Source organism: Sinocyclocheilus grahami, unplaced genomic scaffold (genome assembly GCF_001515645.1).
Source record: "Sinocyclocheilus grahami isolate Dianchi unplaced genomic scaffold, SAMN03320097.WGS_v1.1 scaffold676.1, whole genome shotgun sequence".
Lineage (NCBI taxonomy): Eukaryota > Metazoa > Chordata > Actinopteri > Cypriniformes > Cyprinidae > Sinocyclocheilus > Sinocyclocheilus grahami.
This window is the reverse complement of record NW_015505855.1, coordinates 107,225-122,729: the sequence shown is the minus strand read 5'-3', so window position 1 is coordinate 122,729 and position 15,505 is coordinate 107,225. Positions and strand designations below refer to the sequence as shown.

Below are 15,505 nucleotides of genomic sequence, written 5' to 3'. Positions count from 1 at the left end.
TATATATATATATATATATATTAGGGCTGTCAGTTTAACACGTTAACTTAAATAATTAGTTATGAAAATATAACACGATTAAAATATTTTAACGCAGTTAACGCACTGCCCCCGCCCCCAGATGTCATCTTATATTTCATACAGCTGACTGTTATACAAATAGGCTATGATACAGGACAACAACTCCATAAATGCAGTTATGCCCTAAAATTCAAGCTATTGGGGCAAAAATGCTCCTGTATGAGTTTTTGTCTCATATTTATATACCTATGATAAGCGATAGGCCTGTCACACTAGCAGAGCATAGGCTAATATCACATGAGTGCTATTTTTGTCCTGAAAATAACGAGTGCAAATGTGATTTTATACAACAGTTCAGTAAATAAGAAGTTAATATTGTGTTATATTTTAAACACAATATTGTCTGATTTTGATTGTTTTGCCAACAAAAATATTAGGCTACCTATAAAGCCATAACAGAATTGGTGTGTGTCTCTGAGGATCACAATGGTGTTTAGTTTCTGAATGAATCCGCGTTTTGAACGAATCGAGTGAACCAATGATTCAAAGGCCCATTCATAAAGTGAACCATTTACTGAATTCCTGAATGAATCAGCCGTTTGAACGAATCGGATGAATAAAAGACTCATAAAGACATTTACCACCACCTACTGGCAGTTTTAGTTTTTATATTTAGAGTAGGCCTATTATGTAATTTCTTTAAAAAAAAAAAAAACACCAACTTTGAGGACTTTGCCTCCTCATTTCAGAACACCACTGCTGTAAAGACTTCTATTGTTACAAAATATTTACATTTTAAATAAATGTAAATTTCTTTTTAACTTTTTATTCATCAAAAAATCATGACAAACGTATCACAGGTTGCAAAAAAAAACTTATGAATCAGCATATTAGATTGATTTCTGAAGGATCATGTGACACTGAAGACTGGAGTAATGATGCTGAAAATTCAGCTTTGATCACAGCAATAAATTACATTTTAAAGTACATTCACAATTGTCTGATTTTGATTGTTTTGCCAACAAAAATATTAGGCTACCTATAAAGCCATAACAGAATTGGTGTGTGTCTCTGAGGATCACAATGGTGTTTAGTTTCTGAATGAATCCGCGTTTTGAACGAATCGAGTGAACCAATGATTCAAAGGCCCATTCATAAAGTGAACCATTTACTGAATTCCTGAATGAATCAGCCGTTTGAACGAATCGGATGAATAAAAGACTCATAAAGACATTTACCACCACCTACTGGCAGTTTTAGTTTTTATATTTAGAGTAGGCCTATTATGTAATTTCTTTAAAAAAAAAAAAAACACCAACTTTGAGGACTTTGCCTCCTCATTTCAGAACACCCCTGCTATGTGTGTGTGTGTGTGTGGGTGGGTGTGTGTAAGCCTTGATGAGCAGAAGAATCTTGAAGACTTCTTTAAAAAAATTCAAGATCTTACTGATCCCAAACTTTTGAGCGACAGTGTATGTGTGTGTGTGCATATATATATATATATACAGCTATATATTCAAAGGCCCATTCATAAAGTGAACCATTTACTGAATTCCTGAATGAATCAGCCGTTTGAACGAATCGGATGAATAAAAGACTCATAAAGACATTTACCACCACCTACTGGCAGTTTTAGTTTTTATATTTAGAGTAGGCCTATTATGTAATTTCTTTAAAAAAAAAAAAAACACCAACTTTGAGGACTTTGCCTCCTCATTTCAGAACACCACTGCTATGTGTGTGTGTGTGTGTGTGTGTGTGTGTGTAAAAAAAAAAAGGCCTTCCAGAATCAAATTTGGTGACCCCTGATATATAGTCCCCTTTTCTTTTCTTTTTTTTTTAAAGAAAAATGAAAAAAGCATTTAGGTTACTTCGTGAAAGTTCTGTCATCCTTTACTGACCCTTATATCCCAAACACATAAAACATTTGGTATTCTTTTGAAAAACACAAATGGAGATCTAATTGGATATTTAATATTCATCAAGTATGAATCAAGTGGTTTAATCTTCTTCGCCTGATGACTTTATGATGAACAGACTATAATTTAGACTGTTACTTACATATAAATATTGACCAACTGGCATATTGAGGACATCAAATATGGTAAATGAGTACATGTTTGATGTGCGATCGGGCCTCTTCAGATAATTTATTATTCCTCTGTACATTTGTATTAGGCTACTTCATTTTTGGGTGAAATATCCCTTTAATAATAGACAAATCCACAATAAATTTTTAACGATGTCAAGTTGATTTCCTTTAAACAATAGCCAAACGTTTAAATGTATTGCCAAATTTCTCTAAAATACTACTGTATATAGCCCACAATTACTTTTCCTGTTAGACGAGATATTCGGGGTGATATACATTTTAGTTACTGGTGTTGTTTTGGTCCAGTTCTGAATGCTTAAACATCCTCAGTTTTGCGGGTTTTTTAATTAATTTATTTATTTATTGTTTGTTTGTCCGTGTCAACTTAACCCCAAGTTATCCATAGCCAATCTTAAATCGTATCTTAAAACTTTTGCAAAAATAATAAAGGGTCAAATTCAAATGTATACTGTAGGCCCAAAGTAAATATAGCATGTCTAACTGAAAGACTGAACTGAGTTCCCGGACAATGGTAGACTATCGATATAGCCTATAGTCTAAAAAAAAAAAACAATGCATAAAAATACAATTTCTATTATATATTTTTTTTTTTATTATTTACAACTTGTGGTTTAAATTTTCCATAATACCTTATGTTGGTCAAAACAATGGTTTTGTAGGCAATTTTTGTTACTGTTTGAGAAATGTTTGCACCTCATATAGATATAATGTATAATGTCAGTCATTGGCAATATTTCTTCTTGTTGGATTTATCTAATTCAGATTCAATCATAAAAAGTGTGGAAGGGCATATATTACATTACACAGGAATTTATTTCACAGCAGTGGCAAAAATAGCTTGAAATGTGATGAGTTTCTCTCTTTTATTCTCCATTCGGACATCTGTGAATCCGGAGGACTGCAGTGCTTCCATGTAGACCTCAGGACGCCAGCTCTCCCCGCTAAACATGTTCTTCGAGGCTACTTTTTTAACACTATCTAGCCTGAGAGCTGTAACCATAGTTCCACCTGAGAAACAGAAAATAAATAAAACATAATTTGCACATTGTTTTGAATGTTAGGGTAGAGTGGGGGAAAACACCTCCCTACTGTTTTTCCAAAAATAAGCACAAGATAAAGTCAAATTTTTATTGTAACTATGGACAGGGCCGCGTTATCCTAATTGGCAACATGGGCTGCGGTCAGGGCCCCGAACACTAGGGACTCACCCGAGTCAATTCTCTTTTGCATTTTATATAGGGTTGCCAACCGTTCCGTATAATACGCAATCGTCCCATATTTAAGGCATCTTTTTTTTCCTGTATTTGCAGGCATACGCCGTATGACCACCTAGACCATACAAATAACACATAAATTATTATTTTTCCAAAGCATTGTTTGAATTGCGAACGTAGCCGCTCAAGGAAGGCTTTAAAGCAGCACTATGTAACTTTTGGCGCTCTAGCGGTTAATAAACAGAACTGCACACATCCCGCGGAAGAACATTTCAACCGGAGCTACTTCTCTAAGTTTATGTCTCTGGCGATTCACGCAGGTATGTGTTACTCCGCAGCGGTGAGGACCCGACCAGGCTACAATAGTCCAAATATAAGTACTTATTATAAGTGTACCGTAGTGATTCGGTTCGGAATAAGACAAAAACGCGGTTTGGAAGATGAATTCATGATGTACAGGTGCATCTCAATAAATTAGAATGTCGTGGAAAAGTTCATTTCTTTCAGTAATTCAACTCAAATTGTGAAACTCGTGTATTAAATAAATTCAATGCACACAGACTGAAGTAGTTTAAGTCTTTGGTTCTTTTAATTGTGATGATTTTGGCTCACATTTAACAAAAACCCACCAATTCACTATCTCAACAAATTAGAATACTTCATAAGACCAATAAAAAAAACATTTTTAGTGAATTGTTGGCCTTCTGGAAAGTATGTTCATTTACTGTACATGTACTCAATACTTGGTAGGGGCTCCTTTTGCATGAATTACTGCATCAGTGCGGCGTGGCATGGAGGCGATCAGCCTGTGGTACTGCTCAGGTGTAATGGAAGCCCAGGTTGCTTTGATAGCGGCCTTCAGCTCATCTGCATTGTTGGGTCTGGTGTCTCTCATCTTCCTCTTGACAATACCCCATAGATTCTCTATGGGGTTCAGGTCAGGCCAGTTTGCTGGCCAATCAAGCACACCAACACCATGGTCATTTAACCAGCTTTTGGTACATTTAGCAGTGTGGGTAGGTGCCAAGTCCTGCTGGAAAATGAAATCAGCATCTCCATAAAGCTTGTCAGCAGAAGGAAGCATGAAGTGCTCTAAAATGTCCTGGTAGATGGCTGCATTGACTGTAGACTTCAGAAAACACCAATACATAGTGCTGCTTTAAGACCAAGCGAAATCCTCCAAGTAGATATAACTGCAGACCGGAGATCTCCAAAATGGGGCGTGAACTCCAAAAGCGGGCAGAACCTCCTAAATGGGGCGGGGTCTCCTCGCGCAAATACTTTCACCATTGGCTTTGGCTCCAGCCAATTGTTATTGACTTGCATTTCAAAATAAAACTTTATAAATGTAACATTGTTTCTAGTTCATCTAAAATAAAATATGCTACATAAATATTCTCCGTGAGAGCAGAGCCCAAAGCTCGTGGCCGGTGGTGTTTGGACTGGAGTTTGAACCTCTGCTTAATGATATAAATGGGAATCACCCACGAGCTCTCCTGCGAGCCGTCCCAGCTCAGCGCAGGGGAAAGATTTCACTCTACCGCTTTTTTCTAAGCAACTGGGGCGTCTCGGGGCTCGAAATTCGCAGGGTAGGACGGGGTAGTGATGCTGGGTGTAACTAAAAAGGTGCCATTGTCTGAATCCTCTGCCTAGTCGAGAAGGGTATAACTGCAGCCCGGAGATTTCCAAATGGGGACAGGAACTCCAAAACGGGGTGGGAGGCTCCAAAATAGGGCATGGCTTCCTCCCATTGACAGACAGGCACATAACACACATGCACAATTTCTTCCCCCAATCCACTTCAGTGCAAACTCCGCCCCAAAGCTGATTCTAAAGTTTTTATTGGTTGTGTCAATTAAAGTGTTGATTTCCTACATTATGCTACAAAAAATGCTAACCCCTACACCTATCCCACACCTGACCCTAACCTTAACCAGTGAAATTGACTGCATGTCGGGATTGGCGCTGAATAGCGTGGTAAAGAAAGATGCAGTTCAGGAGATAAACAACTCCCCAACCGGACCTCACCGGACAATGGCACCTTTTTAGTTACACCCAGCATCACTGCCCCCTTCCTACCCTACAAATTTCGAGCCCTGGGATGCCCCAGTTGCTTAGACAAAAGCGGTAGAGTGAAATCTTTCCCCGCTGGGACGGCTCGTGGGAGCGCTCGTGGGTGATTCCCGTTTATATCATTAACCAGAGGTTCAAACTCCAGTCTGAACACAACTGGCCACGAGCTCTGCTCTCACGGAGAATATTTATTTATACAGCATATTTTATTTTAGATGAACTAGAAACAATGTTACATTTATAAAGTTTTATTTTAAAATGTAAATCAATAACAATTGGCTGGAGCCAGAACCAATGGTGAAAGTCTTTGCGCGAAGAGACCCTGCCCCATTTTGGAGGTTCTGCCCCATTTTGGAGATCTCCGGTCTGCAGTTATACCTACTTGGAGAGGAGGGGGAAGAGGGGAGACAGGCTTTGTCCAAATACCCACACTTGCAGTCTTTGCACTTGACCACTTGATTACTTAAAAATCCTGAATTTGGCCGAATTCTTCACCCTTCCTACCCTACAAATTTCGAGCCCTGGGATGCCCCAGTTGCTTAGACAAAAGCGGTAGAGTGAAATCTTTCCCCGCTGGGACGGCTCGTGGGAGCGCTCGTGGGTGATTCCCGTTTATATCATTAACCAGAGGTTCAAACTCCAGTCTGAACACAACTGGCCACGAGCTCTGCTCTCACGGAGAATATTTATTTATACAGCATATTTTATTTTAGATGAACTAGAAACAATGTTACATTTATAAAGTTTTATTTTAAAATGTAAATCAATAACAATTGGCTGGAGCCAGAACCAATGGTGAAAGTCTTTGCGCGAAGAGACCCTGCCCCATTTTGGAGGTTCTGCCCCATTTTGGAGATCTCCGGTCTGCAGTTATATCTACTTGGACTAGTCGCTCCCGCTTCACACCGAGCGGGACTCGTGTTTTGATTTCTGCAAATCAGTTTGGTTGAATGCAAAGATGTGATTATTGATCGTAAGCACAACATCCAGCTAGAAAACATACTATCTACCTTTTACTATTTGCAATAGTTGGACCGACACTATGGAATAACCTTCCTTTATCTGTGAAAGCTTCAAATTCTGTCTAGGAGTTTAAAACTAAATTTAAATCTTATTTTCTTATTAGCTTTTTAAACTTTGTATGTTAAATTATCTTTTGAGTTTACTGATATTATTCTTTTTACTGGTTTTTATTTGTACAGCACTATGGTCAACTGCTGTTGTGTTTATCGGTGCTTAATAAATACAAATACCTGACGGAAGATGTCTTTCACTATTGTAAGTTAATGTTGTTAAATAGAGAAACAAAATTATACATTTTTTAAAAATTTCTATAACTTCTAGCGCATTATAAGAAGAGCAGGAAGAAGCCCTTTCAGTTGTGAGTGATTTTTAATTTTATTTGCTGGGCTGTTGCTGATTTGAAAGATTACTCGATAATAAATGTTTAACTTATATACATAATTGTTTGCCTCCTATGGGATTATGACGTGCATCATGATTCTTGGATTTTCATTTTAGGCGGGCTCAGCCCTCGATGAGAGTATAATAATAAATAAATGAATAAATACAATTTTAAAAAATGTTTGACGAATTGGGTAGGGTGGGTATACTAAACTTATTGCAGTATTCCACTGTATTGCATAGATGGGTATAGCATTTGAGTAATGAATAAGCCAAATACAAGTCTTCCTAATCCCTCTCTCTCACACAGTTTGCATTTCTATAAAGAGTAGGCTATACAAACCTCTTAATATGCTCAAGTACTGTCTGTCACTGTCTTTAATCAGTTCTGTGCATTACTGTATGGTTAATGCCACATGCACTGTAATATGTTTAATACTGAAAGTTAAATTTTCAAATTAAAATAGCAATATGATCGTTTTATAAAGTAGGCTATGCGTTCTTATAAGGGCTACATTTTTGCTGGAGCAAACAGCTGTGTGATGAGGGGTGAACGGAGCGTAAAGCTGCATTAGCCCATGGGCCCCGCAAAGGCTTAATGAACAGTAGGCATAGGGAGTATGTGTTAAGAAAAATATAATTATATTTTCAGAATTACATTTTTCTCTCAAACATGTGGGTACCGTAAAACGCCCCCTGGGTACAAATTAAATTTTTGTTAAAAATGTAATAATATGAAAAAGACGCTGGCGGAGTGAACCAGGCTTGAAAAAGTTGTTAGTGAAGGCGTGGGCGCAGCCACCGTGTTGCCAGATCCAGCTGCTATAAGCGTTTTTGGACTTGTCTTTTCCACTTTTTTTTGACACTTTAGAAAGTTAATAAAGTAGGACGTTGCAGTTTAGGGTCAGCGATATCTTTATCTTATCTTAATTGCAAAAGATTTGAAATAATTTCGGTTTATTTTTATTTATTTATCGTTTTTTGGTTTGTTTTAATAGCAGTATCTGGCAACAATGCATCGATGATTCGGCTGTGCAGGTCCGGCTGGCCTTGGTATTATGTAAAAATATAATCAGAATATCAACTTGCATAATTATGCATGCACTGTATTTGTCCCCTTCTGCTGTCGAGGTAATGCAAGAAATGTTGTGACTGGTTGTCAAGGCAGCCAATCAGAATTTAGCAGCCTCGGTCTCTGATTGGCTGGAATTATGGCACATTGTAACGCTGGGTTGAGCATGCGAAATGTTGGCATTTAGCGAGCACTGAGGGGGGCATCAGGTGAGCAAGCTAGTGAAACCTTGCACGCGCAAAAGAGAAGGTCTGCACACATCCCAAAACATATTTTAAATGCAAAATTTCCGTGCGCTCGAAATACTTTTTTCTTTGCGAAACGAACATTTTCTCCACAAACTCAGATCGCGCGTGTGCAAAAAGCACTTTTGTGTGCTCAAAATATGATATTTCGCGCGCAGAATTGTGGCAGAAATGTAAGCCCATACGGTATAGGCTACATTATGTAAATGTTGGGGGCGTAATCATTAACGATCCCGACTGTAACGTCACAGTTTTATTGCTACACTCTTAAAAATAAAGATGCTTCAAAAGGTTCTTCAAGCGATGCCATAGAAGAACCATTTTTGGTTCCACAAAGAACCATTCAGTCAAAGGTTCTTTAAAGAACCATCTCTTTCTTACCTTTTTATAATCTGAAGAACCTTCTTTCACCACAAGGAACCTTTTGTGAAACAGAAAGGTTCTTCAGATGTTAAAGGTTCTTTATGGAACCATTTTTAGACAAAAGGTTCTTCTATGGCATCGTGAAGCGCCTTCATTTTTAAGAGTGTAAATGTGAACATATTTAGAGGAGTTATGAGCGTGTACAGGATGGTAATACATCCTCCATTATTATCAAGAGAAATAAACAGAAACATCTGCTTATTTAGTTGTTATCGCACTATATATATATATATACACTGTATATATAACTATTTAGATTGAATAATCTCCCAAATGTCTGTTCAGATGAAAAATTAAGATAAATGAGAGCACAAACTTAATTTTGTGAGAGATTTAGTGACGTGTACAAAAAGTAAATGAGGCACCTTATTCTTTTAGACTCATTTACTTATTTATGCCTTTTAAATATTTCTTTATATTGGTTAGAGACATTATTGAATGAGTCAAGTTCTCGAGATCTCACCTGGTTTCATCACTCTGTGAATGGCTCTCGCGCCTGCTTTCAGATCCGGCCAGAAGTAATAGCAGTTGCAGTGAAACACCTTGTCAACCGTGTTTTCCTCTATCGGCATGGCCACCAAATCACTGTAATACAACACAGCCTTTCCTCTGGAGATCTGCTCCTTCATGCGCTTACTGGCCATCTCATGCATGTATTGAGAGTAATCCACACCGAGCAGTTTCCCCTCCGGAGCCGTGAGGAGCTGCGCCGCCGCCTGCAGACCGAAGCCCGGCCCGTGGCCGAGCTCCAGCACCGTGTCTTTGGGTTGAATGTTGCTCAGTTTCACCGCATTCTCCTCCAAAATCTGATTGTGCCATTTAAAGAACTTGGTCACCAACCATCCAGTTAAAGAATACGTGGGGTGACCCAGCTGTTTGCCCACTTTGTTCGGCAGCATTTCTATGCACACAACAAAACACAGGTTATTTAAGAACATTCCAAAGTAGAGAATTGCATTAAGAATCAAACTATTAATTGACCTAAGCCAAAAAGGGAACTATTATAAACAAAACTACAGACGAAATTAAAGTTAGCTCAATTCACAGAAGACTTAAAAGTTTAGCCTCAGAAGAACTGACAGAAGTGTGCTTAAAATTTCTATTTAATATGAACATTTCTATTCAATACAGAAACATAGGCGCTACATTCATAACTGCGTACCTAGCAGTGGCAGATGTTGGACTATGAAACAAGGCAAGGTCCAGATACTATGTTTTAATTCAGTGTGAAGTCATATGGTGCAGGTACATTTTAATTTAAGTGGGTTAAAGGCTTTAGCATGATTTAGTTTCGATATACACTTCCTTCTGGTCGTGCTAACTGGGAGAGACAGTCTTACAGCAGACAGCAATAGCACACTTACGTTTATGATTATATAACTATAATACAAGTATATTCAACATAAACATCTAGTCAAAAACATGCAACGCTTATTGAAGCAGCAGTATAATGTCTGCTCCGACAGCTAATACTTGCCTTTGCCACAATAAGGGACCGTGTAAAAATTCTACACACTGTAAAAACGTAGGAGGAGTCAACCCATTGATTTACAGTTAGGCTATAATATAATAACAAATACAGTAATATATTCTAAAGGCCCCCACTGAGGTGTTGTACCTACCTCAAATACCTGGAACATCTTTGACTATTTATTTAAAATCTACCATAATTTTACATTCTGCCAGTTGTATCAGGCTCCCAAATGGTCCCTTAAATAAGTATTAAAGCAAATGTTTTTTTTTTTTTTTTTTTTTTTAATATTAGTTTCAAAATCATTCTGATCGCACACTGACTTCTAATAATTTGAATGTCTTATGTTTCTTTCCCACGCTCTGCCATTGCTTTACGGCAGCAACAAATCCACAGCTATCCACTGTCATTACAACGGTGATATAAGACAGTCAAGTCCACTCACTTAAAGGAATAATTCACCAAAAAAATGTCACCCTCTTGTCATTCCAAACCCGTAAGACCTTCGTTCATCTTCGGAACACAAATTAAGATTTCTGATGGAATCTGAGAGCTGTCTGACCCTCCATAGACAGCAAGGATAATACCAAGGCACAGAAATATAGCAAGGACATCGGTAAAGTATGACATCAGGGGTTCAACCATAATTTTACAAAGCTACAAGAATACTTTTTGTGTGCAAAGAAAACAATAATAACAATTTATTCAGCAATTCTTCTCCCCGAGTTACCGTCTTCCACCATTTTGGAGAGTACCCCAGAACGTAATCACCGTTGTGGCAACTGACCAATCAGGATTGAGTATTCCACAGAGCTGTGTAATAGTTACATAAAGTAATTTCTTCTAGTTTTATCTTTGTACAGCTGACGCTTCACGAGTGAGCAGGCAGGAGAAAATAACAAATAATTGATCCTACAACCAAACGTTACCACAATAAAAATCAACACTCTTACACTATAAAAAATTAATAAATAAAAATCCCCAACCAACGTAATATTCTGATGTTGTTTTTTTAAACCGGTCACAATAAAAGCTCATAAAGTTTTACATGTTTACACTGTGTCAAAAATAAGACCACAAGTCAACAAATCATGAATATGAGTGATTTGATTAGTTTGTAGTAAAGCTTGGTTGAGATCATTCACAGATTGTAAAGTAAGCTACCTATTATATTATACAATATAACTACCTCTGATCTAGTATGGAATACCTTTTAATAGACTTTTAAACATTAAATATTAAATGTGTATTATGAAATTGAAAGGCACTATTAAATGTATGTCTTGAAGACTAATGAACAACTCAGGGAGATGCAAATGTAGGGTAATTTAAAATATTTTATTACATTCATATAACCAACTGTAAACAATAAACTAACAGAACAAAAAAACAACAACAAAAAACAGAAATGATTTGTATAATAAACTTAAAATCAGTCATTTGTAAAATATAAGCCTACTGCATGCATACTTTCTTAGTGTGCTCTAAATTCTCCTGTGCAGTAAGAGCCTCTCTCTTGTGTGCAGTTTTCTTATTTTTAATCTCAGGAGTCTTTTCTTCTGTCTCAACACAACCCTTCAAACTAAAGAGAGAAGAGAAACAGTGCCATCAGACTGAAGGAATGAAAGAGCACTGGCTCCCCCCAGTGTCTGATGTGTGTAATGTCAGTGTATGAACTGTTGGACTTAGCCTTTGCTACAGTTTAAAGGGGTCATATGATGCAAATTCTAGGTTTCCTTTCTCTTTGGAGTGTTACAAGCTGTTCATGAATAGATAAGATCTCTAAAGTTGCAAAGACTAAAGTCTCAAATCCAAAGAGATATTCTTTATAAAAGTTAAGAGTCAACCACGCCTACCTAAAATGCCTCATTTAAACACGCCCCCACATGTCTATGTCACGATGTGGGAAGATTTGCATAACGCCACCCAAATGTTCACGCAAAGAAAGAAGGTGTAACTTTTATTCTCGCTGTAGTATTGTTGTTGCCGCCGCCGTCATGTCGTGAAGGCGTTGTGTGTTTCGTTGTGAAAGCGAAACTACTTTGTTTGGTCTTCCAAAAGAGGACATGACTAGAAATCAGTGGTTAAGTTGTATTTACAACACTGTTCCAGAACAGTTCAACCCAAATATTCAGATGTGTGCAGTGCATTTTACAGAGGACTGTTTCCTGAACCAGTAGCCTACAATGCATCTGTGGCACAAAGGCTGTTTCTATAAAGTGGGGCAGTTTCAACTTTGCAAGGACAGTCTGGCGCTTCTGACTCACAGCCTGTAAGTACGTTTTCATATTTAAAGAATTTGCCACTGATGATTCAAACGCGAGTTTTAAGCAGTGTAGAGTAGCACTTGTTGTTTGTCAGTTCTCCGATCACAAATGCAGACAAGGTTTTATGCTTATGCGGCGCGATGCAACGCAACGCGTAGAAAGACAGTATACTGTAAGTCATTATAATCCATAATTATGTCCCCACTGGATGCAACAAATGCCTCGTTTATAATGGGTTTTGCCGGACAGGGCATCACAATATAGTAAGGGGCATAACATTTCCGTCACACGCTTGAGGCATTCGGCCAATCACAACGCACCGAATAGCTGGCCAATCAGAGCACACCTCGCTTTTCAGACCGATGAGCTTTGTAAAAATCAACGCGTTTCAGAAAGGCTGGGCATAGAGGAGAAACAATAATGTACAGTATGTGGAAAATAATGTGTTTTTTTAACCTTAAACCGCATAAACACATTGCATTACACCAAATAATGTTATTTTTAGCAGCATCATATGACTCCTTTAAATACATGACAGTCCTGAAAAGCATGAATCTTACCTTGTTCTTCTGGATTGCATGTTCAGCCGTCAATTCCTTTGCCTTCTCTAGATATAGTGGTTTGTTGTATTTAAATTCCGAGGACTGGAAAGTATGTCAGCATATTAATTTTCAAGAGTAATGTGAGAGCAATAATTATGAAAACTTATTTCTGCCACTGAATAAACATTTTAAAAGGTAACAGCGACTTTTTATCTTGCAATTGTGACTTTATTTCTCACAATTGCAAGTTTATTTCATGAAATTCTGAGAAAAAAGTCAGAATTAAGATGTTAACTTGCAACAGAATTGTCAGACAATTACAACTGTCAGAATTGTGAGATAAGTTGCAATTACCTTTTTTATTTTTTATTCAGTGGCAGAAACAGGCTTCCAAAATAAACAATCAGAAGTGTGAAAGTGGCACAAAATGAAAAAACAACTAATCCCAAACTCAATTTAAGCCACTGGTTCAGCCAATGTAATGACGGGCTGTTCAAATAAACAGATTTAAGGTAAAATAATGATCACAACTATTCCATTATTTTAATTAAGCATCCCAAGCCCATGCCAGTAAAAAAAAAACAGCCCAAAGTAGCCCAATTACCATGTCCCAAATATAAAAACGTAATTTCCATCCCTAAAATACATATTTTACAGTCACTGTTATGCACATTTATCGTAAACACAGCTCAAATGCTTCCTACTAGTGTGGCCCAAAACATTTAGCACCGTTTTATTACAGGTAGAACGCAAACTGTTTCAGTACAAGCATTTCAACCAAATGTAATTTATGCAATATTTCAAACCTTTAACCCACTGGGGAAAATCAGGCCACGGCAACAGTTTAAAAGCAGCCCAATTTCGTGGAAGACAACAACAACCCTGCATCCAACACGAGCTGCAGAAGTCAGATTTGACTGATCACGGGTCAAAAGTAAGGAGAGATAACTGACAAAGATGTTGGAGGATTTGCTGCTCAACAGATCCCGAGCTCATTGGCAAATATATTTTATTGTAAGATGAGCTCTCCTCCCATTCAAAAGGTATTTAAATACCCCACATATTGATAGCGGCGCCCTGGTGCGGCGCGAAAATTATATACAATATTAGAACGTTTGCGGGAGCGGACACAAAAATCGTGGGAGCGGATGGGAGTGTGGTCAGAAATTCAGCGAGAGCGGGATCAACAAGCCCCGCGCCGTAACAGATGACGTCAAATCTTGCCATAAATAAACTACACAGAACCCCACTATTCGGACAAATATACATAACGAAAAGAATAAAGATGATACAAAATGTAATACCTTGGAAAATGGCATTTAAGACTTTTTAATACTTTTTTACGGGTCTTAATTTTCTCTAAATTGATTTATCAACTTTTAATACTTTTTTAAGACCGGATCACGGGAGCGGCTTTACTGACCAGATGCATGAAAATCGCATTTGCACAGCCCTAACGTTACCTGAGGGTAACTACATTTTTAGAAAATTTATTTTTGAGTGAACTAGTCCTTTAAGAGTATGAAAAATCACTCACTTGTTGAGATCATGTAATAGTCTCACCTCTCAGGTATGTTGATGTCCAGTGTGAACACACCTCCTTCATGTGGAGTGTCTGCGCCTCCAACAATCTCTATCTCAAACACAAGAGCAATGCAGAAGAGGCGTTCTGTAAGAATTAAATGTTTGACTTTGACACTGTGTGAGTATTAAATCTCAGACTGACGGGCTTGTAGTTCATCCAGCCGTGCCTCAGTCTGCCAGCAGGAGGCTCCTGGAGGAGGCTCGGCGCTGAGAAGCTGCAGCTCCCGCTTCAGGCGACTCGTTCTCTGCATAACCACCGGCTAAACGAACACGACACAGTTATTAAGCGAACAAGATGTGTAACACTTGTCATTTGCCACATTCACAACACACATAACATAATAACGACGCATTTCCCTTCACAACAGAACGTTAATCTATGGAGACTGCAAACTCCGTTTGGTCAAGATGTTTTCAACTAAAACGTCGTTACAACACTTTTTTTCATCGACCATTATATGACGTAACTTACTAAGCTTATTATCAGCATCACTTACTGGTGTTGTTATTGCCGAGTTTTGCTTGTATTAAACAGCTTCTGACTTGCGTGGTTTTGATTCTGCCCGCTAAATGTTCATATTATTATTGTGCGACCGACGCGTGGTTCCCTTTCATGGGAACTTCGAACTGCGTCCTCTAGGGTCGCTATGGGGGAACGCCTCGTCGTGACCCGTGTCTGAAGCATACATTGAAAAAACACCAACTCGTTGGCCGGCGACAGCCATGACGTCACTACCGGTGCGACTATAGTATAAATCGGCGCCGGGAGCTACACATCATTCACTTCTTCGTCTTCATTGACTGTTTTGTTTGAAGCGTGCATTTCTGTGGTAAGAGCGATCTCTATTTATATCATTATGGCGAGCACTAGCAAAGCGTTTAAGGATGTGTTTAACATCTGATGACACACACAATCTATGCGTTGTTTTGTTTGGGCAAAGAGCACGCACGCGATGTCTCCGAGGGGGCAATCGGCGTGCACTGCCAGCATTTTTTCAAAAAAAAAAAATTTAAAAAAAAAGCTCCGCTCTTGTTTGTCTCTCTTTTCGAGGAAAGAGGGGCAGCCATCTGCTTCC

General features: G+C 38.3%; 1 protein-coding gene and 1 long non-coding RNA gene across 5 annotated transcripts; both read right to left on the bottom strand.

Moving 5' to 3' along the window:
• Positions 1-2,745: 2,745 nt before the first annotated feature.
• On the bottom strand, positions 2,746-10,040 carry LOC107559166 (uncharacterized methyltransferase YdaC-like). 4 transcript variants are annotated; one of them, XM_016242909.1, is made up of 3 exons: positions 9,815-10,040; positions 9,029-9,466; positions 2,746-3,142 (listed from the first exon to the last, which is right to left on the bottom strand). In XM_016242909.1, the coding sequence occupies exons 2-3, from the start codon at positions 9,462-9,464 to the stop codon at positions 2,946-2,948; spliced, it is 633 nt and encodes a 210-aa protein (XP_016098395.1). In that variant the 5' UTR covers positions 9,465-9,466; positions 9,815-10,040; the 3' UTR covers positions 2,746-2,945. The 4 variants fall into 4 exon arrangements, with proteins under 4 accessions (XP_016098395.1, XP_016098397.1, XP_016098396.1 ...); XM_016242911.1 differs by lacking the exon at positions 9,815-10,040 and adding an exon at positions 9,728-9,804; XM_016242910.1 differs by lacking the exon at positions 9,815-10,040 and adding an exon at positions 9,680-9,740.
• Positions 10,041-14,406: 4,366 nt separating this feature from the next.
• Positions 14,407-15,015, bottom strand: LOC107559167 (uncharacterized). Its single transcript, XR_001605571.1, has 3 exons — positions 14,927-15,015; positions 14,572-14,689; positions 14,407-14,478 (listed from the first exon to the last, which is right to left on the bottom strand). It is a non-coding gene; the product is annotated as an uncharacterized lncRNA (long non-coding RNA).
• Between the last annotated feature and the right edge of the window lie 490 nt (positions 15,016-15,505).

Coding starts and splice junctions, on each gene's coding strand:
- LOC107559166 (XM_016242909.1), bottom strand. CDS start 9,464: ATGCTGCCGAACAAAGTGGGCAAACAGCTGGGTCACCCCACGTATTCT. Junction 3,143..9,028: donor TCACAGAGTGATGAAACCAG/GTGAGATCTCGA, acceptor TCTGTTTCTCAG/GTGGAACTATGGTTACAGCT.